Source organism: Onychostruthus taczanowskii, unplaced genomic scaffold, assembly GCF_017590055.1.
Source record: "Onychostruthus taczanowskii isolate IOZ18803 unplaced genomic scaffold, ASM1759005v1 scaffold40, whole genome shotgun sequence".
In the NCBI taxonomy this organism is placed as follows: Eukaryota; Metazoa; Chordata; class Aves; order Passeriformes; family Passeridae; genus Onychostruthus; species Onychostruthus taczanowskii.
In genome coordinates, this window is record NW_024501460.1 from 1001861 (window position 1) to 1025261 (window position 23401).

Genomic DNA, 23401 nt, shown 5'->3' on the forward strand with positions numbered 1-23401 from the left:
AGACAGTCTGCCAGACTTCCACCCTGCAACTAGTGGACATATTCACACCCATTATGGCTTCCCAAATCTGCTGAAAATCAAGAACTTGGCTTTATATTCTGCCAGCTTTCCTACAGCTTTGCATTGGAAACACACTCAATTGTAACAAGAACCAGACACTAAATGACTGGCAGCTCAACCCTCTAAATAATGTACCAACAAGCAAAAAAATACATATGTCACCCAAACCCATAATATGGATAGATTTCTTCCAGCCACACAGTTTTGTGGAGACAGAAGCTGAAGCCGCAGGCCCCACTTGCTCTCCATCAAGAGACAGAAACTACCCTGCACCTGAGAGTAACCACATGGACAATGGTGCTCTTTAAAATAAAGGTAATCTTTATTAAAGGTAAATAAAGGCTTAGGACATTGTGTCAGCAAAATGGCAATTCCCACATCACTGGTGACCTGCAAACCCTGAGCCTATCAAGAATCACCAGTTTCGTTTTCTATCCTTGTGAACACACAAGGTAACTGAAGATAAATTGTGCGGTGTTCAGTGTGTCTTCTCCACGAGGCATGGGCCTCCAGTTTAATGTTCAATAACCAGAGAGAATAAATCTATGAGGATTTAAGATTATGATCAAGGGAAAACCCTCCTGAGCCAATGGAAATGCTGTTGTGCAAGGTCTGGAGTGATTACATAATCATCTAATTAAGACAGAAACTTATTCCCATAAATGGCACCATTCCCGTTTGATTTAAAATGAGACACAGCCAACTACGTTTTGATCAAGTCTCATTTATGCAACATCAAAATAGCACTAGCTGCCTTCTACGTAAAAGGAAAAAAGAGCTGAGTGACATCTCCACAAGATTCTTAGTTCACCCTAATCCACACAGTAACCCAAGTGATTAAAAATGAAACATTGTGTAAGTAAAAACTGCCTCTTAACCTCTTTTGGCCTTAACTCACATACTATTAGAAATATGCAATCTAGAAATATTATGTACATATAAAATGTGTTGCTGATTTTTAAAAATAGCTCATATTTTAAGTATCTATTTTTATTACACAATATTTCACCCGCAAAAGCAGACATATCCCAAAAAAGGACACAAGCTACAATACTAAAGACTTATGTTCCTACAGTTTCAGCTCCACTGCCTTGATACAATTTCACATGACATACCTAACACTCAAATAAAATGGGCAGAATAGTTTACCAAAATATCCACATTTTTGCTCCAGTTACTGAAAGGAGTAGAGAAGCATTCTGAATTCCTACATGCTCACATGCACACCTCAGCCATCCACACACATCATTAGAACCTGAGCAGAACAAGTAGTTTAATGACACACTGCTGGGAAAGGCGGGGCTCAGATTTATGTAAGAACATGCTATAAGGAAGGAATAAATGACTTCTACTGCAGCTTTTAAAACAATTCTACTATTTTTGAACACTGTAAGAACCAGAACAGTATCACATTTAGAGTACCACTAGAGAAAGAAACAGCATCATGTGGAGAAACAGAAAAAGTGTATACTCTATTGCTGTACATTTATTCAGTTACAAATCAAACTGATGAAATGTCTGCACTTACAGTTACATTTATAACAAAACAGAAGCAGCCTGCCAGAAGAAAGAATACTGTCATTATAAAACTGTCCAAAAATTCATTTGCACCATGATAAAGCCACAGGCAGCAAGAGCCTATAGCATTTGGTCATGCAGCACCTCAAAAAATACCACAGTTGGTCTTGTTAGAGAGTTTGAAAGTAGGTACATGAGTATTTTTTAACCTGTCATTAACCACAATCTATATAGTGGTGAGCAAAGAGATTATCAAAAATACATCTTGCGTTACTTTTCTTCTGTCACAAAGCTATAGATGAAAATGTGATTAAAAAAATTAGAATAATCCTGGTTACCAGAGAGGTGTTAATCTTTCCAATATCAGTGTTCATACTAAGGCTTCTACTTTCTGCTCATTCTTCCCGGAAGTACTTGGAGTAATATTGCTAAGGCCTACATTTCAAATTATTCTCCAATCTCATATTCTAGTCCTTATATAACTCCAAGGTTGGTCCCCACCCCACACACAAAAAAGCTGCTCTACTGTCCAAGCTAGTCTACTGTCCAAGATATGATGGTAAATAAGGAAAAAATAATATTTGCAGTTGTGACCCTCTTTGCCCTTACTTCCACTGCAAGAACAAAGAGCAAGTAAACAAGATCAAGAGGGACAACTTCTGTCAATATGCACCAAGTAGTTAAGAATACAAAATGGATTATGCCAGCAGTGTGTGTATATATATATATATATATAGCTTGCAAAACTACACAATTTTGAGTGCACAGTGGCCACACCACATTTAGCAGAACAGAGGGTAAGTTTTGCCATCTTTAAGTAAACAATCTGACTAGACTTATGGAAAACAAGTATATTTACAAATTAAGTATATCTAATCAACATAAATGTAAAGAGTTCTCCCATATCAGATTAGTTGCTTAAAACAAAATATCCAACTTCACATAATTATTTAACACAAATATCAACTTTAGTTGTCAAAATTACAGCTCACAGGTAGAGCCTTGATAAAGGCATGCTCCAACAGGTTATTAAAATAGAAAATACTTCCATTTACTCTTATCCTTTGCCCCTGGACATCGACAGAAAAAAAATCCACGTGAATGGTAACAGAAAAAAAACCTCTTCCAGTGGTTATGTAAAAAAATAAAAAAAGAATCAGAGTAGAAATCTACATTTTATTTCTACTTCAATTAGTGCAAGTTCTAAACACCATTACTTACAAATTAACAGCATAAAAATGTTACTGGTTGCATGATTAAGAACATTGTTTCATATGATAAAGGGGGCTTTATATGGATGTAAACAGCCTTACCTGCTTCAATTAAAATCTACCTTTAAAATTTGTTTTATTTATCTAAAGGAAATTAGCATGACTATCTATGCTAACATTCACTGCTCTATTTTTTTATTCTTGGTTTTATCTTCAGATAACAATTCTCTGTCTCCTCTCATCATCTGGTGTCACCCCACCCTTAGACACGCCTGCTTGAATTTTAGCTAACAAGATATCTGCGTATTTGCATTCTTTTACTAATTCTGATTAATATTACCTTGACAATAATGCAAAGACAGACAAAAGCAAAGCAATAAACAAAAGCCCTGAACAAACAGACATTCAGTCACCATTTCTTTCCAATTTGCTAAATCAACTTAATAATTAACCTGTCATTTACAGCACACCCTTTGCACATCATGCAGTGGTGGTAACTGAGGAGATTAATTAAGCTAACTTTAATTTTATTTTGCATTTTACATTAGCTTGGCAAGTTAAGGTGACAAATAACAAAGATGATAATAAAGTTCCACCTACGTGAATTCTTCTGAGAATTCTCAGTGCCTCCCGGAGATGACATGGCAGTAAGAAATAAGCAAGTAAAAAGAAACCCAGCAGTGGTCAAGTGAAAGCTCCAGTTACCAAGCAGCCCCAGTGATGTGCATCTTCACTGATGCAGAACAAAGACCTTTGCCAGAAGGCTGCTTTTTCAAAGCAGTGGTACGGCGACGGGCAGTTTCCGATGGGCCACTCGCACGCAGATGCAGCTGCACACACATGGATACTTCAACTCAGCGCCTCCCCAGAACCTGAGCACAAGCTCCCAGCAGCTGGGCTCCACCAGAAATGCAGGCATGTATTTGGGAAGATACCACACGCTGCTGAACCAAGGGGTGCTGCTGAGACTGAAATCTTCCCAGCGGGATATAATCCGATGACACGCAGCTACAGCATGTGTTTGTTTGGCAGAGAGCTGGAAGCGTCTGCAAATGATTCAGGAGCAAGGGGAAAGGTACAGAAGGGTTCTGAATTCTTTTTTTAATTAGGCACTGTTCACAAGGCTCACCCCTTAAAGTGCCTTTCCTTAACATGGCTTAGCTCAGATACCCCACAAACCAGATTTCATACTATTCTTATTTCACACATAAAATATTAAAAGCCTTGGATGTGATTTTGAAATAAATTAGAACAGTATTCTCCCCTGAAAACTGTATTTTCTGTATTATATATCCAGGCTACATTTTCACCAAAAACTGAAAAAAAAAAAAGGTTATGCAGTTGAGAAAAAAAATACAGCAACAGCATATGACTGAGAATCTTTGGCTCTGCTGATGCTGCAGTTACACAACAGTGCATTTATGTTCAAAAACTGTAAGGCATTCCTCAGAATTGGGAACACTGGCACACATTGCCTCTTCAGTTTAGGAGGGTGTACAGTGCAGCCAGAAACCAGGATAGCCTTAGCAATTCCTTTCTTTTACTTAAAAAGATCAGATTTAGCAAACCTTCTCTGTGACAATTATCAAAATACAGAGCAGGGACAAAAGGCTATTATATTACAAATACTTCTCCAATCAACATCATTAAAAGTAAAAATACCTAGAATGTTTGGCGTACAAAACTTGGCTTTAACTGGTGAAAATAACACCAAAAATATCTATGTAAAAGATTAAAAGAATAATAATAACCATGAGATAATCCCGCTTTAGTCTGGACTTCAGTAATTAAAGGATGAATTCAAGTTAGAGCTGTAGACAGAACTAATTTCTATTTTTTTTCCACATCAGTCATTTAAGCATTAGAGACAATTAAAATATTACACCTTTAAATATTTTCTGTTCTACACAAACTGAGTATGACAGGACTTATGTTCCCATGAAATTGTTTCCTATTATCAATACAGTTTGCTATTCACCCTGGCAATGGCTGAAGAAAATTCCTATTGTTACCCTGGCCTCCTCCACTCCTCACAAAACACAGGATTCTGCAAGACTGGTTCCAGCACAGAGTAAACTTCCACCACAGCCAACAGGAGCTGCACACCCATGAGGCATCTTATCTTAAGCTGCAGTGATGTCAAATTTGTTGTGATACATCTGACCTCTGAAAGGGATTTTGACTTAGTGCAATACTAGATTACAGAGAGATAGGAATCAAGGAAAAAAAGAGAGAACTACATAAATGCATAACCATTTAAAATTTGTTGGGAGGATAAACCAGCCCCCTCAAAATGCAATGAAAAGACAAATGAGAGGGCATATGGGTGTCTCACGAAATAAAACCCACAAGATCCACTAAAAATATATGTAGATGAAGCAGAATTTAATAGAAAGGAAGGTTCCTGGTCTTCACTCTTACCCAGTCAGAATTAGCATTTAAAAAAACTTGATAAACACAAGGCTTCAGAAGTATCAGTAATGTCAGCACTCTATGGGTTATGCTAATTCATTGTCTGAATAGTACTTTCAGGTGACAGCCATCACCCAAAATCCTGAAATCTAGCTGAGCATGGAGGCTACAAACTACACTACCAAATCTGCAACATAAAAAGTTACATTACAGCCAAACACAACAATTTAAAAAAAAAAAAAAGGCATTTAAAGCACTAAACTAGAAGTGGTTTGGGGTATAAGTGACAAAACCAAAACTTAGTTTTAATCAGCCAAGTTACAACAGCACACACAATTTATTCCAAGGATATCTGATGATCTAGTTTGCCCATAAATAATCTGGTCTCTATAGCAGCCTTTTGAAACTTCCTTTAGAAACCCTACTTCCTGTTTGCAGCTTAGAAAATTCAGGCCTTTTTCCAGTATATAACCACCTCAGTAATGAATGCCATTTTATCACTAAGATCCCAAGGCTGTATTGACACTACCAAAAAAAGCCCTGTTTTCACCTCACCAGTTGAAAACAAATAAAAAATGAGCAAAAGGAAATAATTCCTCATCATATCAAATTATTAAGAGCTGGGGTTTTTCAGTCTGGAGTAAAGACGACTTCGGAGAGACCTCACTGTGGCCTTAAGGGGGTTTATAAAAAGGAAGGAGAGGGACTTTTTTATGGGCAGATAGTGACAGACAAGGGGCAATGGATTTAAAATGAAAGGCTACAGGTTTAGATTAGATGTTAGGAAGAAATTCTTTACTCAATAGGTCGTGAGGTACTGGACAGGTTGGCCACAGAGGTTGTGGATGCCTCATCCCTGGAAGTGTTCAAGGCCAGGTTTGGATGGGGCTCTGAGCAACCTGGTTTAGTGAGTGGCACCCCAGCCATGGCAGGGGGTTGAATTAGATGATCTTTAAGGTCTCTTTCAGCCCAGATCATTATATACTGAGTTAGCTGACAATGCAACCTCCTTTGGGCAAAGCAGAGTGGAAATGGGCTTTCTCATGCAGCAAAGGTAGAACTGTAGACAATTTTGTTTCTACAGCTGAAATATGGCAAACCTCCCCTTTTTTCCCCTCTTCCATTGAAATGTAAATTCTATTTCTTGTATAGAAAATATTATCTGTCCTGAAGACTTGATGCTTATTAACATATTAGATAAATTTCTTTCCAGTCATCTGCAAAATAAATGCACACATAAGATATTATCCATTGTAGTTTGCTTCACTCCCAGACCTAATACTTAATCCAGCAAGTGTTTTGATGCCCCCAAAAAGGCAGATAATACATTTTCAATTACACCTCATGCTCAATGTTTGTTGCCAGTTGAGAACAAAGTCATGTTCAGAGGGTCAGCAAGAGGCAAGCAATTGCTTTTATGTATTATCCCAGAAAACTGAAAGCTTCCACTGTTCCTGGGTATGTATATATAGACAGGACAAGTCCTCAAAGTATTAAGTTTGAATTACGTTTGAAAACTCAGCCAAACAGAATCAGACATGTGCAACTCAGCACCATCCACCTGTGAGTTACAGAAATGTACATTTGAAAGCTCACACGTACATTTCACTGTTGCTAATATCTGCCCAGATGTACAAAGATTCAATTATTTACTGGGAAGGACTGAAAACAGTGAAAGACCAAGAGTGAACCTTCCTTAAATTCCTCTGTTTAAAAGGATTTTAAAACAAAATCACTATTTTTTAAAAGGCTTGATTTTAAGGCCATACCTTTTCAAGGAAGGTAAAAAAGGAGCAAAAACAGAAGAGACAAAAAGCTAGATACAGACGTAGAAACTGTGAAAACGTTAAATAGATGCAAGAGTCTGCAAACTTGAAAACATATAAATTAAAATCAAAAGCAAGGTAGCTATAAGGACAATTCAGAATCTTGTTTCCTCCTTCATCTGTCTCATCCTATTACACTAAAATGGAAGATTTAAGTAATTAAACTTATTTGCCTTTCACTCAATGTTTGACCAGAAGTGCACAAGACTCAAATCTTTCTGTTCCCTAGAGAATGGCTATTTTATAAATGAGTCTTGGTCAGTTCTTGCCACAAGCAACACAGAGTATCCAAAGTTGCAAGGCTCTCCTTCCATAGCCCAGATGGGAAAGAAGGTAGTAAAACACAATACTAACTAGAAATCTATCAGGGTATTTTCAGTTCACAGCAAAATAATACGGAAAATCCCTCATATCAGAATATAAACCTGAAATTTTGATTCCATTTACAAAAGACTTAAGCAATTCTTTCCTAACTGTTCTCTGGTATGACAAAGCAAGAGCTGTCTGTGTAACAAGGTTTAAATATTGAAATTTTGGACCACAGAAATGTTAAAGTAATTGAACTCCATGTGGCTGGAATTAATTTCTACCACAATGTCACCTTACTCTTGCTCAGAAGAAGCATACAAGATTATGTGCTCAAAATGACAGCACAACTTCAAGAGCAGCTACGTCACTGAATTTATGGGCTTTGTCAACCACAAGCTGTAAAGACCTCCACTGCATATTACTCATGCATCTGGAAGGCAATATGAAAAGGAGGAACAAGGAGTTTTATTTTGACAGCCATCAGAACACAGCACGATAAGGAGGATCCCTAGATTGGTTGCAAAAAAAAAAAAATCAGTTTGACATACTATTTGTTAAAGTGAGTAGATTTCAAAGAAATGGGGAACAAAGAGATGGAGTCAACAGACTGCTCCAAATATTGTGTACTCTTAGAAGAGGGAACAGCCAAAGTCCAGAAATTAAAGTTTGGATATAAACATATTTAAGCTCCTAATAAAAGGACTGTAAAACTGCAATTTCAGCAGCAGCATCTTAGATGCATGAACAGGGATGCCAGAAAAAAATCTGCATATCAAATGTGACCCAATGACTTAACCTTGAAGGCAACAGCAAGAAAAAAATCACTTTACTTCACAGGTCAGTTTCTCAAAGAATATTCTGACAAAGCTCCTAAAACTTATCAGGCCTTGTTTGGGACAGACCTCTGATTCAAAAGGCTGAAAACATATTTTGTTGTACTGTAAACAGAAGTGCTGAAAATGGTCATATGACCTGTTTCCCTGAGCTTGAATCAAACTAATCCTGTTAAAGCTTAGAAATATGCATGACTCAGTAGCCAAAGCCATGCACGTATTTGCCCTTGCAGAGTTGCTGCCACCTTTCATTGTCTGAAAGTGCTGTGTTGCTGATCTCCAAACAGCCTCTACTGCTTTAGTTCTCTTTCCAGAAACAAACTCAGTGCATCCTGAACTTTTAATAAAAAGGGACTTTTACAAACAGTTTTGAAATCTATCATGTATATACTTCCTATTTGGGTAAATTAGAAGTAAACTCAACAGCATATGTTATTACCATTGTGCAATTCTACTACTTTTAAAACTTTTTTTTCCTACTCTCTCATTGCTGATTACCTACCCCATTATCTGCTCCACTCTTCCATGTTCTAATGAGATTAACAGTATTCAATAACTATTTACTACACAATCTTGTCTGCTCTGGAACTAAAGGAATGTTAACTCAAAAAAGACAAAATAAATTTAAAAAATGGTATGATGTGCTTAGAAGGATGATGGAATGATTTGAAATCTCAATGCAGTCCTAAATGCACTAGGTTTCAAGTATCAGGAGCAAATAACCACATATGTGCTATCAAATTTCCAGTTTCTCAGCTGTAAAATGGAAATGATACCTTCCTAAACGATGCAAGAGCACAACCCATCAAATACTAAAATCAAAACCACACACAAATATCAAGTAAACTAAACTCTACTATTGCAAGAAATTGCCAAGATTCAGAACAGAACGCTCTTGTTTTAGCATCTTTATGAGTGTCAGCCAAGACAGGACAGCACAGAGCATACGCCAGTTCCAACAAGCAGTTCTCCCAAGACTGAAACCGGTGCAAGCTAGAAAGGAATGTGCAGGCTATTTCATATGGCATACCAATGTTTTCCAATTCATAAAACCATCATCTTTTATAGCAAAGACCTCTGTAAGACCTCTGTAAAAAAAGATAAGGAACTGGACAACCTTTGAGATGTTCTGTCCTCATGCTTCACACACACGAATGCCAGTGCTGCAGCAGTGTCGACAAAGACACCAACAGTCATTCCCTGCCTACTTCAGAGAGAGATGTTTAACACAAAAAAAAAAGCAGGAAAGCTTCTACCCCTCACTTTCTCAGCATCACAGATTATTAAATAATAATCAATTTCAATTACTCTGTAATAGAAAACCCTTGTGGTTGAAAGAAGAGAGACTGGAAAGGTTTGTCCTGCCCCTGCACACTGTGGCTACAGCAAACAACAAAGGAGAATGTCTGGCCCTGTAAAAATAAGTCTTAAAGTAAAAGGAGGAATAGTAAAATCTATTCCTCACAATTAAATACAGTACAATCTGCAACAGCAATGTGAAAATGGCAGAAACAAATTCTAAAACAATGACAAATACAAAAGTAATTAATAATTTCTTAAAGTAGTATTACATTCTTATTTATTCTTATACTACTTAAAGGTACTAATATCAATGAGTAAGAGAGTTAGTGGATTCTCAACACTTTTCAATGCTGCAACCTGGCATATATATATATTCCCTTGTCAGGGCCCCTTCTGGATGACACCTGGTATCTTCAAAGAATATATTTAAAAGATCAATGAATTACCACTTTGTACCTTGGCACACAGTGGGAAGTTGTAAATGAAACCAGGAATAATTCCATTTCTTGGTTGTGTAAATTTTGCTTCAATGTTAAAGTAGCTACTAGGTATATACAAGGACACTTAAAATGTTTTTAAGGTTACAGACACTTGAAGATTTCCCAAATTTGCAGACTATACCTGTGTACCTATCTGTATTTACACATCCACAAAACTTCAGGGAAGTAAAGTTCTAAAACAGATCTGAGATGTCTGTGAAACTACTCAGCGGCTTTGTGAGTCACACCTGCACTCTCAGGGTCAATGCCAACATGAAATTTGCATTTTCTGTATTCATTGTGCAATTGATGGGACGCATTACAGCATTCAGGTTTCTAGTGCTGTGCTAATTTGAATCTCAGACTAGACCATTCAGTTTCTTAATTCCAGTAAAACTTACTTTCTATCATGAGTAAGGCATAAGAACTCATCACTGGTGAACATGAGAATTGCATCTGGACACCGAAAAAAAGTGCATACAACTCTCTTTTAACCCTTCTAGCAAACATATTGAAGGAATTTTTTGTGGTACTTTAACTCCTGCATATACAGCTAAAATTATCTTGTATCTTTATGAAAGATATTTTTATGCAAGACATTTACCATCTTTATATCCTGGAAGCTATTACTTTTTAGCATATGGTATTCAAATTCACAAATAACAAGTTACTATTAAAAAAAAATGGTATTTCGGGTTTTTCCATTGGAACAGATTTTAATGTACAATGATTTCAAGTGCAAACGCATCAAAAGATGCAAGTGTATAAGAAGATATTTTAAACAGTTCTTCTTTATAGACCCTGCACTGGGTATTTAATGAACAGAATGCTGAGGAAGACATTTCACTCCAGACAGTTATGCAAAGATAAATTAGTTGAGGATGTAGCCTATACTTGCAATATTAAAACGTAAAGAACCATCTACTCAACTACTTAACATATTTCAGTTGGAGCCAATCTTTCCTAGCTTCTTTTGCTTTTAGATTACAGTGTTACTGTTAACTTAAGACACAATGCTTGCCCTTGCTGCTGCCTTTTTCCTTCCTCTGGGACAGGATTCCTATGGACATCCACAGAGTTATCTCAGTGTGCTTCATCAACTGGAACTAAAGCCAACCAAGTGACAGATCATTTTTGCCAAAATCTAGTGAGTCCTGGAAGCAGCTCAAAACAGAAAACTCAAGTAGGAGCCCTGAGTAAGATTGGGCCATTATGTAAAGAATCCTTCACAACTAGGAATCTCCTACTATCCCTATTTCCAGCTGATGAAAAATATGCCAGATAATGATGTAAGGTCCAAAGGGCCAGAAAAAGACTGACTGAAGCCAATATAACAAGTACTTCTACTTCACAATTTGGGTTGACAATAAAAAATCCAGGATCTGAGAATTTAGTAAGACAGAAACCCAAGAACATTTCCTCCAAGTATCTATTTTCAATCAATTGCGCACCTGGATATTTAGCAGTTTAATCCAAATTTCCTGGGAAATGTCAGGCAAAAGAGTGAAAATTGTTGCCAAAATCAAAACACAATCTATTGTTTACTTTAAACCTTCTTGTTGTCATCTTCTAGAAAGGAATTAGACTTATTCACAAGACCATTCTGAAATTTCCTTAGCTATTACACTCCTTCTCTTCTGTCAGGTACAAGCTTGTCCACCAGCCCACTGTACAAAAACCCACACAAATTAGGCTGACAGACGTTCAAATAACCACTTTCCACGATGCATCCCTCTATGCTTATCTAGCTTTCTCTTGGCTACCAAGACCAGTCTTTCCAACCAATTTGGAAAGACTGGTCTTGGTAGCCAAGAGAAAGCTAGATAAGCATAGAGGGTATCCTCTCTGCAGTGGATAGAGAGGCATACAGATTTCCAACCAATATTGGAAATCTGTATGCCTCTCTATCCACTGCAGAGCCAGTTGCTTAGTTTGGTATAAATTTCAAGGACACCACACAGCTAGCACATTCCTCTTCCATCAAAATAATTGTCTTTGTAAACTACCTACTGTCAAATAACATTAAAGTCTCTATTAAAACAAAAAGGGGTCTAGAGAAAAATTACTTTGGAAACCACTCTTCTGGCTTCCAGAAACTCACTTAAAACACTTGATCAATACAAACAGAAAACCAGGATTCACTGTTCTCACAAGCACCAGGTACTACAAGGTAGCTGCCTTGCTTTGGATGAGAAGGAGCCTGGCATTACCTTCTGTTTTATATTGAGTTGCTCTATCTTGAAAGCTGTCAAATCAATCAACAAAAGGGTTGGTTTGGTAAGTTACAGAAAAAGTGACATTTCACATAATCTGTGTTGCTTATCTATTACTGTAACTGTTATTTTCCTTTTGTAGCACCACAAGGATGAGACAGTAATGAACTGAAAAGGCAAAGGAGTGCAGCTGATAGAAATTTCCATCCCTCCTTTCAATTTCAAGAGACAATTGATTGACATAAGTCAATGCACCCGACTTCATTCTCATAAATACTAGTCACAAACCCACAGTCACATCCTATCCAAAGGAAGAGATAATAGCAATTTTCAAGCTGATCAAACATTAATGCCAGTAGGTAGAGTAAGCCCCAGTTTAAGATTTACTGAAAATGGGACTGTGTTCCATCTATGTACCAGAGATAAAGCAATACATGACAGAGTTGCCAGCCATTACATCATATATTGGACAAATATTTGTGTATATCATCAAGTATCTTCAACAAGTTGAGCTACAAAAATTAAATTTGCATAATTCTGTAAAAATTCCCAGGAAACAGCCAGACAAAAACCTAACATGTAACAGCCTGCAACATGTGCCAAAAATATATCTGTGCTGAAAGAGACATCAACTAGTTTAAGAAAAAGCCCTTAAATACAAAAATTGAACACCAAGGGAAAGGCTTGAATTAGATAAGGGAATCTCTGAAACCTAGATAAGACAAAAAAATATCTGTGTTCTCCCTACACTTAGGACTCCCTCAAAGAAAACAGTAGCAAGAACAGGTAAAATGAAAAATACACAGCTTGCTGGGTCAACATAAAATTAACACTGTCAAATGCAGAAGGGCAAAAGTTCCTTCCTAGTTTCACTTCATACACAAATTACTGTTAAGTCTTACAAACATTTAAGTAGGAAATAAAAATAGAATTTACCTTTGAATGTCTCCAGTTCCTTCCTGTTGGAGAAGAGCAGAATTAAAAAAATAATTAGAAATACCACATGTAGAACTACAGGATTTATTTTACGTGCTTTAAGACTCACTAAAAGACAAAAATCAAAGAATTTGACTGTCACCATATATAACGATAATATTACTACATGTGTTTATCGAAAGCAAACAAAATCAACCTGTTTATAAATTAGGCCACCACCTCTTTATAAACATGTACAATTATACAAATATTGCACATTCATATTTAGCTACATAATTTCCAGATATACTGCTCCAAAAATAACCAAGACTTCCTAACGCGTTAGTTACTAAAGCATCCTTTGCTTAGCAGAGATTTACCAATTTACAGCATAGTGAATAACAATTTGTGTTCAATTTTCATCAATGCTATTCAAAAACATCTTGGCAGAACTGAAGGAGAAAAATTTGACAATATCACTCAGTTAAAACAGAAAGACAGGCAAAGAGACATACAGTGACATTCCTCAGGGGAGAGGATTTTCAAGTATGGAATATGACACATAGCCCACAGTACTCATGAAACAGAAAGCCAAGAAATGAAGAAAAAGATAATAATATCTTTTTTGCCTCATACCAGGCCACTTTTCACTTTTAGTGGTTATGCAATTGTGAATGCAGAGGCTATAAAATGAAGTGAAATACTTTTTCTGTTTTAAAGAAATTGCAAAATGCTCCAATTGTCATTACTACAAGGTTACTGTATTACCATCATTTGCATTCATCATGAATTTAAAGGCTAAAGAAGAATCAATGTAATAACTGAGATAAGGCAGAATGCTGGCCTTACAAAACACTCATTTACATCAAACATTTTTTCAGTCTGCACCTCGCAAAATGCCTAGTTAAAGTCTGAATTTTGAAGCAAAAGTGACTGTAAGAAAAATAAATTAAAGACTGAATTCACAATTGTCCAGATAAAATATTCTATTCTCTATCCACAGACTAAAGCACTCTTTAGCCACCTACCAGAGACACTGTTTCATAATACAGAGGTTATACCATAACAACTCCTTCTACCCCTTAACAGATTCAGCAATTCAGCATTTATTCTTGCATCAAGAACAGACAAACCTCACTCAAAGCTGAAACAATTTATTCTCTAAGCAGGCCAAAATATTCTAAAAGAAGCAAGAGAATGCATTTACCTCCACATTTTCAGAGAGCATCCCACTTTTGTCACCAAATGTTAAATACAGATTTTTGAAAGAATGGGTTCTTTACCAGGAAATAAGCTAGAGTGTGATTCACAGTAAAGAATTCCATTAGTTGCAACTTCCTGTGAGTATCTATTTCCTTTCCTGCTTCTCCTCCATTCCTCTCCCAAGCTAGTTTCTCCCTTTTATACCAAAGAAAAAAGCTCCTTTACAATACCTGTGATTTGCAGGCTCATATCCCAAAAAATTTTTCCTAGCCTATATACTCTATTTAGAGTTACAAAATTCTTAAGCACTCCCACAAGGTGCCATCCTTATTTCTTTAATAATGGAACAGCAGTTGAGGGAACAACAATCACAGGAAATGGTTGTTTTCCATGGACTGAAACAAAACCACAGTGGAAGAAACATCTTGTGAAAGTAAGAGGGGAAAAACTACATTACTTGCACCTAAAATCAGGAGATGTTATGACACTTGTCTACAAAAGGAAAGATGAAACAATTACTGCCATTGTGTTGAAAGAGGTTAGTAAACAAGATGGTAATACAGTAACCAAGACGCAATCACTCGTTTTGTCTAAACCCCCAGAATTTGCCTTTTCAAAATCCACCAATATTTTTAGGGTTGAGATGCACTAAGGTGTTGTTCCTATATCAATATACATAATTACTATTCATTAAGAAAGTTAGAAATTAATATTTGACAAAAACCTTTTTCCCTCTGAAAAATTAGAAGTATCTATGATTAGCATACAGTAAAAATACAGACTTGAAATTTAAGCCTCTGTATTTCCTAGTATCTTCATACCAATTCAGACCCAAAGACTGAAGATGTTCTATTTCACAGAGCATGAATTAATCATACCTTGTGGTTTCTCACAAGACTTTCAATAAAACTTCTATTTAGAAATACATAATAAAGTACATGCTTATTGAAACCATGTTCAGCATTGGCAGCATGGAAGATTTTTTTTTATTTATTAAGTCAAATGATCCAAATAAAAACTTCTAATTTTAATCCATAGTCTCATTTATCAGCAGCTTTGGTGAGAACATGACACTAAACTGAGAACTAGAAAGGAAATTGACTTGTGATGACATTGGAAAAACAAATGGCTTTAGAGTATATCAGTGTATTTTCTATTTGGTTAATTAAGACCTGGCACAGAGATGTACAGAGAAAAACGTATAATAGAGTATTACATTTCTACCCTTTACAAGTAAATAAATGTTTTTGTATTTACTGATAAACTGCCAGAAGGAAGATACCTCCTATGTCTTCTCTAAGAGTCTAGAGACAAAAAGTCATCTGCAGAATACACTGACCTCACATTAACAACTGAACTTCATATTTGGAACACAATGTAAAGAAACAGCAATTTGTGAGAATAATTAAAATGAAAAGGATTAAATTGAAAGCAGTTTTAGAAAAGTGGCCTTCAAAGCAAGGTTAAAAGACAAGCAGGAGGAAACATGTAAGGCAATTGAAAGCGCTCCATAGGGAAATGCTCCTGGATTTTAAAGAGTTTTCACCCAAAAGAACATTCAGGCACTTCACAGATGGATGAGATAACCCTTTCCACTACTATTAGAAGGAAAACACACACCTGCCTTGCCTCTGGCCTCGCTACACATGAAGGCTCCTGAAGCACAGTGTGGGCTGCTCAGCATCTGTCCAGGATTAAAGGAGCTCCCTTGCTGAGTCCGACCACTGATCAATACAACTACCTGGCATCTCGCTATATGCTCTTCAGCTGCTAAATTTTAGGTTACTGACAAAAAAACCTGGCTAGGGACTCATATAAGAATACATTTTACCTTTTCATAGTTAACAGTAAGCTTTCAGAAGAAAGGAGTAAATTAGGAAGCACATTATAATATAAAAAGCTCTTTTCAGTGAAAGACTAAGTTCAGCACCTCTGAGCAAGAAAAAAAGGTTAAAATAACAGGCTAAAGTCTAACCTAATCAGACTGTAAAGGCATGGAGACACTTCAAAAGTAATCTCCTCCTGTATGTGAAGCAATTTACAAATCCCAGATTCTTTCCTAAGAGGCAAGAGGCTGTACAGGCTCCACTGACAATGAGGTTATGTCCAGGAAAACTATCTGGCCACACATAGAGACAACAGTGTTAATCCCTGCCTTCCAGTTGCTTGTTTTCATAAAAGAGATGGGGGGAAGGGCACTTAATTACTCTGTGAAATTCTGTACACGTCAAACTCAGTTACCAGTCTTTAAGACACCTGTAATGTTCTAATGATGATGCTGTCAGTGGTCTCAACTTCTTCATTTACAGAAAAGTTAAGATTCAGGGTTTGTGGTAAGAATATATAATTGTGGAGACAACAGGTGAAAGAAATAATCTAAAATATATGACTTGTCCCACAGGGTAAATATCATGACCAGTTATGAGTTACAATCTAGTTAGAACGCAGATTTTTCCCAAGGACCTTCCCATTCCCCTCAGGCTTTTCATTGCATTGTTGGATTATCCCTGCTCTAACCACTGAGCAGATGAGATGGACACTAGCAAGACTCTGCTGGTACCACTGACATACCAAAATAAACCTAGAAATCAGAATATGGGAAGACCAGGAGGTGTAAGTGTCCTGCTTTATGTTACTGAGATCAAAGGGAATTTAATTTGTTCAGCAACAGTAAGGAAAAAAAAAGCTCAGGTTTTACTGTATCTTGCAAAGGGCTGTAACACTAAGATCAATTTCCTAAGTGTAACTAAACATCAATGAATCCAGTTAAATACCTAGGAGACTACAGAAACACCACATTCCTTATAAAGATGCCACCAGCCAGAATTTACAGAATTTCTTACCTGATCTTCAAGAAGAAAACAGGTAGATAAGAAAGCAACAAAGTCCTAACTTGATGTCAGGAACAATTTTATAACACGAGCTCTGAAAGCAACACTCAGTAAACCCCAACTACTAGACTCATATGTAAACAAAAGACAATATCAAGACAGAATATGAATGCTAAAAATTGAGGATTGAATTTGAAAGATTTTACAATTGTACATGTTAATAAATGTTGAATTGTAAATACTATTTACAAAAAATATATTTGAAGAAAGTATAGAGGCTTATCAGCAAATTAATCTAAAATATTTATGGCATCTAACATGATCCAACCCAGAAACTGAGAAATGCTGCATTTCCTCTGCTATGTCGGTACAGTTAAGTTTTCAAAATTATGTATTAAAAGAAAAATCCTTCCATAGCCTGACTCAAGCTTTAGTAAGCTAAAAAGCCATGGGATCTCTCCTCTGGGACTTTCCTCTGGATATCATCAGAAGGAAAAGCCAAAAACCAGAGAGCTCAAAACCTATGACACTTGTATGTTGGTAAGGTTTTTAGTGGGTTTTTTTTTTTTTTTTTGGGGGGGGGGGGGGGGCGGGGGGCGGGTTTGGTTAGTATTAGCACTTTTGTCAATCTTGACACAAAATTGCTCTCCCCATCCCTGAGATTGGGGTTGAGCATCCCTTGGAGATATTTAGGCCAATTACTACTTTGACATACACTTGAGACTGAAGCAATGAAAAACCTTTAAGTACTGAAAAATTAGTAAAAACCAGCACTATTACTAAACCACTGCTGGAATTGAACTGCAGGCAAGGGTTTCTATTCATCTGACAAAACACTGAAGACAGGTCAGGATTCTCCATCATCAAAAATGACATTTTATCCACTAAAAGAGAAGAGCAGAGAACTAAGGCATTTCAATAATACTGCAGTAGAGATTTTTTTGCTTCCATACTCATGCAAATACAGAAGTAGCTGAAGTCTGTTTTCCAGCACAACTTCTACATTAACTTCAATCCAGAAGATGGAACTGATCCCAGCAAATTTTTGCAACAGCAATCACAAACATTAACTAGTAATCAAGTTAATAAACACAACCAAAAACAAGCACTCCCTTACATGCTCAGCAGTTCCAGGGTGCAGTGAAAGCATTTCTGTTTTGATGTTTCAAACAAACCCCAATAAATCTTAAGAACATGGGAAGCCAACTTTCAGGCACTATCATTCAAAAGAACAGTAAAAAATAAGGGAGATGGACTTAAAATCATAAGAAAATGGTAGAAGTGAAATCATTAAGGGCAAGTTTTGTCCTCTGCTAAGAGAAAAACACAAGCCACTTACCATTAGAACTATTCCAAAGTGGAATCTGAAATGTGGAAAAAATGCTTAGCTCCCTTTAAAAGCTCATGCCTTCAGATGTAGGATTTTGCACAGGACACAGTTTTTAATGCTTTTGCTTTCATCCTGGTGTTATCCAAAAAACCCCAACAGTTTTTACATGTTTTTAAAAACTTTTATCTTAGTATGCAATGTCATTGAATCACTAAAATATACACATATCAACACAGTTTATTTTTATTATACAACCAAAATTTTACAAACCAAAGCTTAAAGCTGAAATTTGAGAATAGAAAATTAGGAGAAGCTACAATTTGAGAAATTAGAAAGAATGTAAGAGAAGGCAAAGTTTAAGAGAAGGTACAAACAATCCACCATCAAAGGTCCCTCCACCATCAACACCACCATTTTTTTCTAGAAAGAAGAGTTCCTTCAAGCCCGTTTTTTGCAAACAGCCACACAAGAAACCGCAGACCTTCTTTTAACCTAGCCATCAATTTCCACATAAGCATTAAAAAGAAGAAATATGACAGCATTCAAAAACTGGCCAAGATTATTCAGTAAGCGACATATGGTACAGCCCTAATTCACAGAAAAAAGTAAAAGGAGCTTGTGACTCCATGTGCAATCTTCACCTAAAATGCTGGATGTGGTTCCACACAGCATGAATGCAATTGTGCCGGAGAAAAGTTACAACCTGTATCTCTTCAGGCATCCTCAGCTCGTCCCTTTGACATCCCCCTCACAGAAGCGGTGCCAATGAATGCATTTAATACATTTCTTTGAAACTACTTTTAAATGAATTAGTTTTCAGTGTAAGTGGAAAGGAGTTATTAAAGATCTCAGGAAATAATTCATAGCAAAGAAACACAGAATTTATCAGGAGGCACAGCACAGAAAATGAATTTTAGTGCGGTAATGACAAGCATCTAAGCGCTGTTCTTCTGCCACTAGCCACAATGAATTAATTACACATACAAATAATGCATTTTTGAAGAGAGGGAGGGTACAAAATGATGATTAAGGCCGTCCTAAACCATCTGTTCCTATTATTGGTACAGTAAGTCTGGACAAAGAATGCCTGGTATTAACAGCTTGACAGGATTTGCAGATTATGCCCACTAACAAGCAGCACATAAAGGTAGAGATAAATTATGCAGGATTGACATAATGTTTTAACATTTTCTAAATAACGTTATTAAAAGGTGCTGTAGGATACAGAGGATCCAACACAAACATTCAGTCTTTAACCACAGGTCACAAAAGCCAAAGAAAACAGTCTTTTATTTGCCTACTTGAAAGAAAGCAAGACTATAAGGAGAAGGTAAGCAGCAAATCTCTTTGTAATGACGTCATTGTCTCTCTGTATCAAGCAAAGATCACCAGAGAAAGGGCAAAATTAAATCAACTTAAAAGTGACATAAATTATACTGTACATTCACACTTTGCAAATAAGAGAAAAAACTGGCAAAACCCCTGCAATCTTCAAATCTGCTGTGTGTTCAGTCTTGCCCAATGTTTCCAAATACTGGGAGTAAAATTCACTAATAATGAAGCAGCATGCTCCTTTGGGTTTGGCATATGCAGAATACTGTAATGCAAGAGTTCTTGCAAACAAAAGAAAGTTCAGAGCCTTCAAATTACACAAAAAGGAAGCAAAATTATCCATGAAACTCTTCCAAAGCTTGTGCAAGTCTCTTCAGGATCAATAGGAATTCTCATTCCATGTGTCTACCCAAAGCAGTGCAACAAATGATGGCCATAAAATTAATTCCAGCCAGTTATCATCATGAAAACACTTGCTGTATTCTGTTTATATTATATACAATATTGCTGATTGTGCTGTAATCAAACTCATGAAACAGGATAGAAAACATCTTTGAAATGTAAGTACAGAAACTCATAAAATGCCTAATGAAAACTCAAAGCCAGTCATCCACTGCACATCTGCCATGAAAAATCCTGAAGATAACAAAAAGTTCTGCATCCAATCTTGCAAAAAGGTTTATTTAGGTACCAACTTACACAGACGTATAGCAGCTCCAAATCTATACCACTAGAAGGCTGATCAAAAAGAGTATGGCATAAAAATTTACACTGATGTAAACTATGAAACATGTAGCTGAGGTCTCAAAAATAATTCACAGTACACTTAACGTTGGAAGGAAAAATATTTTTGCTTGAAACATCTGCTACAAAGGGGCACATACACTGTTTAACATATAAAAAGTAAATTTTATAAATTACATGTAAAACTTGAAAGGGCTATGAAGGTAAAATTTAAATGTATCACTGCCAGGAGGGAGGGAATCACCACTGAAGATGCTGTACAGTACAGAGTACTGTCCCAGCCTATTGCTTGAAGAATGCTATGGGATCTAAACGAGCTACAGATATGGAAGTTTTTTGTATCTGCTTTTCAAATGTTTATGTTGTTGAGGCCTCAGGTAAGTCACTGTACCTACACCCAACAACTCTTACTGTTCCTTTTGTTCCCAAAGCAATTAAAAAGAGGGATAAAGTCTACAGAAGAAAACAACAGTAACTAAGACATTTTCTCATACACATCTCTAATCTACACAATGCAATTGCCATGAATTTTATACTCTTCTGAAAGAGAAAGTAAATCAACCATTCTTCTCCCCCAGAAGCACTAAAGCACCATCATGGCATGGCAATGCATCCAACAAAAATTATGACAGTCTGTCCAACTCCTCACCTACTGCACTAATTATGAAAGCATGGGGTTACAAATAAACCTCCAAAATTCAAAAATTATGAATAAACACAAATTTAAAGAACTTATTTTTTCTTCAAGTAAAGCATTTTCTTAAATAACATCAAACAGGAAAAAACAGTAGTCCCACTAAGGTTTGTATTTTAGATTTTTAAACTTATTTTCCTTCTATGTCAGTTTTCAAAGCTGACAAATACTGAACAACAGAGCAGGTTCTTAACAAAGACATCTTAAAAAACTATCATTCAAACAATTATGTTTTCAGTCAAATACATACAGTAAAATCTATTCACTCATTTCCAGTGACAAGGACCCTGCTATTCCCAATGTATTCCTACAAAATGCTGCATTTGGGCAGCTCCTTTTAATTGATACAACAATCAGGAGTTGCTATTTTTCAAAATGTGGTATTATATATTTTTCTGAAATGGATACAAATGGCACGATGAGCTTCATGGCACGTACAGCTTTAGGTCAGAAACATTTTATGTTACACCACAAGGCTGCCACTCAGAGCACATTAATAGATGACACAAAAGTGAGCTCCTGACAGTGATTCCTAAACGACACTGTGTACTTGGGAAAGCAAAAATTGCCACATGAGACTAAAGAGACACAAAGTTTTCTGCAATCAGAATATCCTCAGTAGGAGAATAAAGGAAAGGGAAGAAGAATTGTTCTTGATTGAAAAAAGACAGGAAACAAAATTACATAGTTTAATGCTAACACATCCAAACAATTGCAGAGAGACTAACCACAGAAAACAAGGGTGGAATCTAGACTTCATACAACAGTACTGGTACCCTGATCAATGGATTTAAACACAAAAAAGAGAATATTAAATATCCAGAGATAAGCTTACCAAAAAAACCCCCAAACCAATCCTCCCAAACACCCGGCTTTTAAATAGCTTGGAAAAGATGCAGATTGATGAATCTACTTTGAAATTGGCACTCAACACAATGACAAAAGGGAAAAAATCTGTCTGAACTGAAATGAAGTTGGTCTTTTAAATAGGGAGACCTATTTCTTAAAATAAGTTCCCGCAGTTACCATAAGCTGTGTTTCATAGGTTTCATGTTGACCTAAAGCACCTTCTTTTAAGTCTTTCATATAGGATTTTTTCAAAAGATTTGAAATACATGAGCTTCTAGCCTAAGCTCTACAGTGACTTTGTAATGAAATTATGTTTTGTTACATGCTTAAAATAATCAGAGTTTCTAGAGCTCGGATTCATCTCAGTTTTCATCCCTATACTGTCAAAACACATGAAATTTTTCTTTTTCAAACTCAAAACCACTTACTCCCTGAAAATAATTTCTGTGCTAAACAGAGAGCATAGACTCCTGACCCCTCCCCGCTCCTTGATGCTTTCAGTTGGTATCACAGTAAAAACCCCAAGTGCTAAAGAGAGGAAGGCAGGATATGAGTTCCAAACATGCACCACAAATCACACTCACATCAAGTTAACCGGCTGCTCGCTCTTCAAGCACCTACACCGGCAAGTGTCCTTCCTGTAATGAGCTAGCAGTTAATTTCTTACCTAAATAAATACAGTGGTAATGATCAACCAGAAATTACCTGCATTTTTCCTGTTTTGTCTAGGTCTGACCAAATGTAATCAGCTTACAATTACACTAAGTAGCTTGCTTAGCATTCTATTTATAAAACTGATTAGATGCTGCTAAGCAGAGCCGGCAATGTTTTAACACTTTATTTTGATGTTGAAAGCAGTCGCTAGGAGAAAGGAAGCAAGGATGGCAGAGAACAAAAAAACCATTCAGAAAACTGTAGAAAGATAATTATACAGGATCAAATCTGTTGCTTTATATGCATTTTAAAATTGTGTTATGTGGTTAAATAGCACATATTTAGAATTTTGGAGTTATTACTCTTAGATACTTAGATTACTCAAGCAAGTCTGAAAAAGTGAATATTCAGCCACACTGACTGCTTTTGGTTCTTCCTGGAGAGAGAATATGGAATTGCCCTGACCTGGGAAAGAGAAAATCCAGGCTGCAGGAAAATTACAGACCATTGCTGAGGCCCTGTCCTGAGGTTAAGACAACCGAACAGGATGTGAAAAACTAAAGGGACATGACATGAGTAATTGCCAGATGTGACAGATAACATGATAAGATACTGACAAAAGCCACAGATAGGACCATGAGGGATGACAGGATTTCACAAGTGTTTAAAGGGGAGTTAGATAAGAA

At 36.5% G+C, this 23401-nt stretch overlaps 1 protein-coding gene across 1 annotated transcript in view; it reads right to left on the bottom strand.

The window, feature by feature from the left end:
* Positions 1-23401, bottom strand: part of DTNBP1 (dystrobrevin binding protein 1) — a 63775-nt gene that overhangs the window by 22571 nt on the left and 17803 nt on the right. The window contains exon 7 of the mRNA XM_041413118.1: positions 13100-13122. Coding sequence (XP_041269052.1) covers positions 13100-13122 — 23 coding nt within the window. The remainder of the gene's footprint in view (positions 1-13099; positions 13123-23401) is intronic.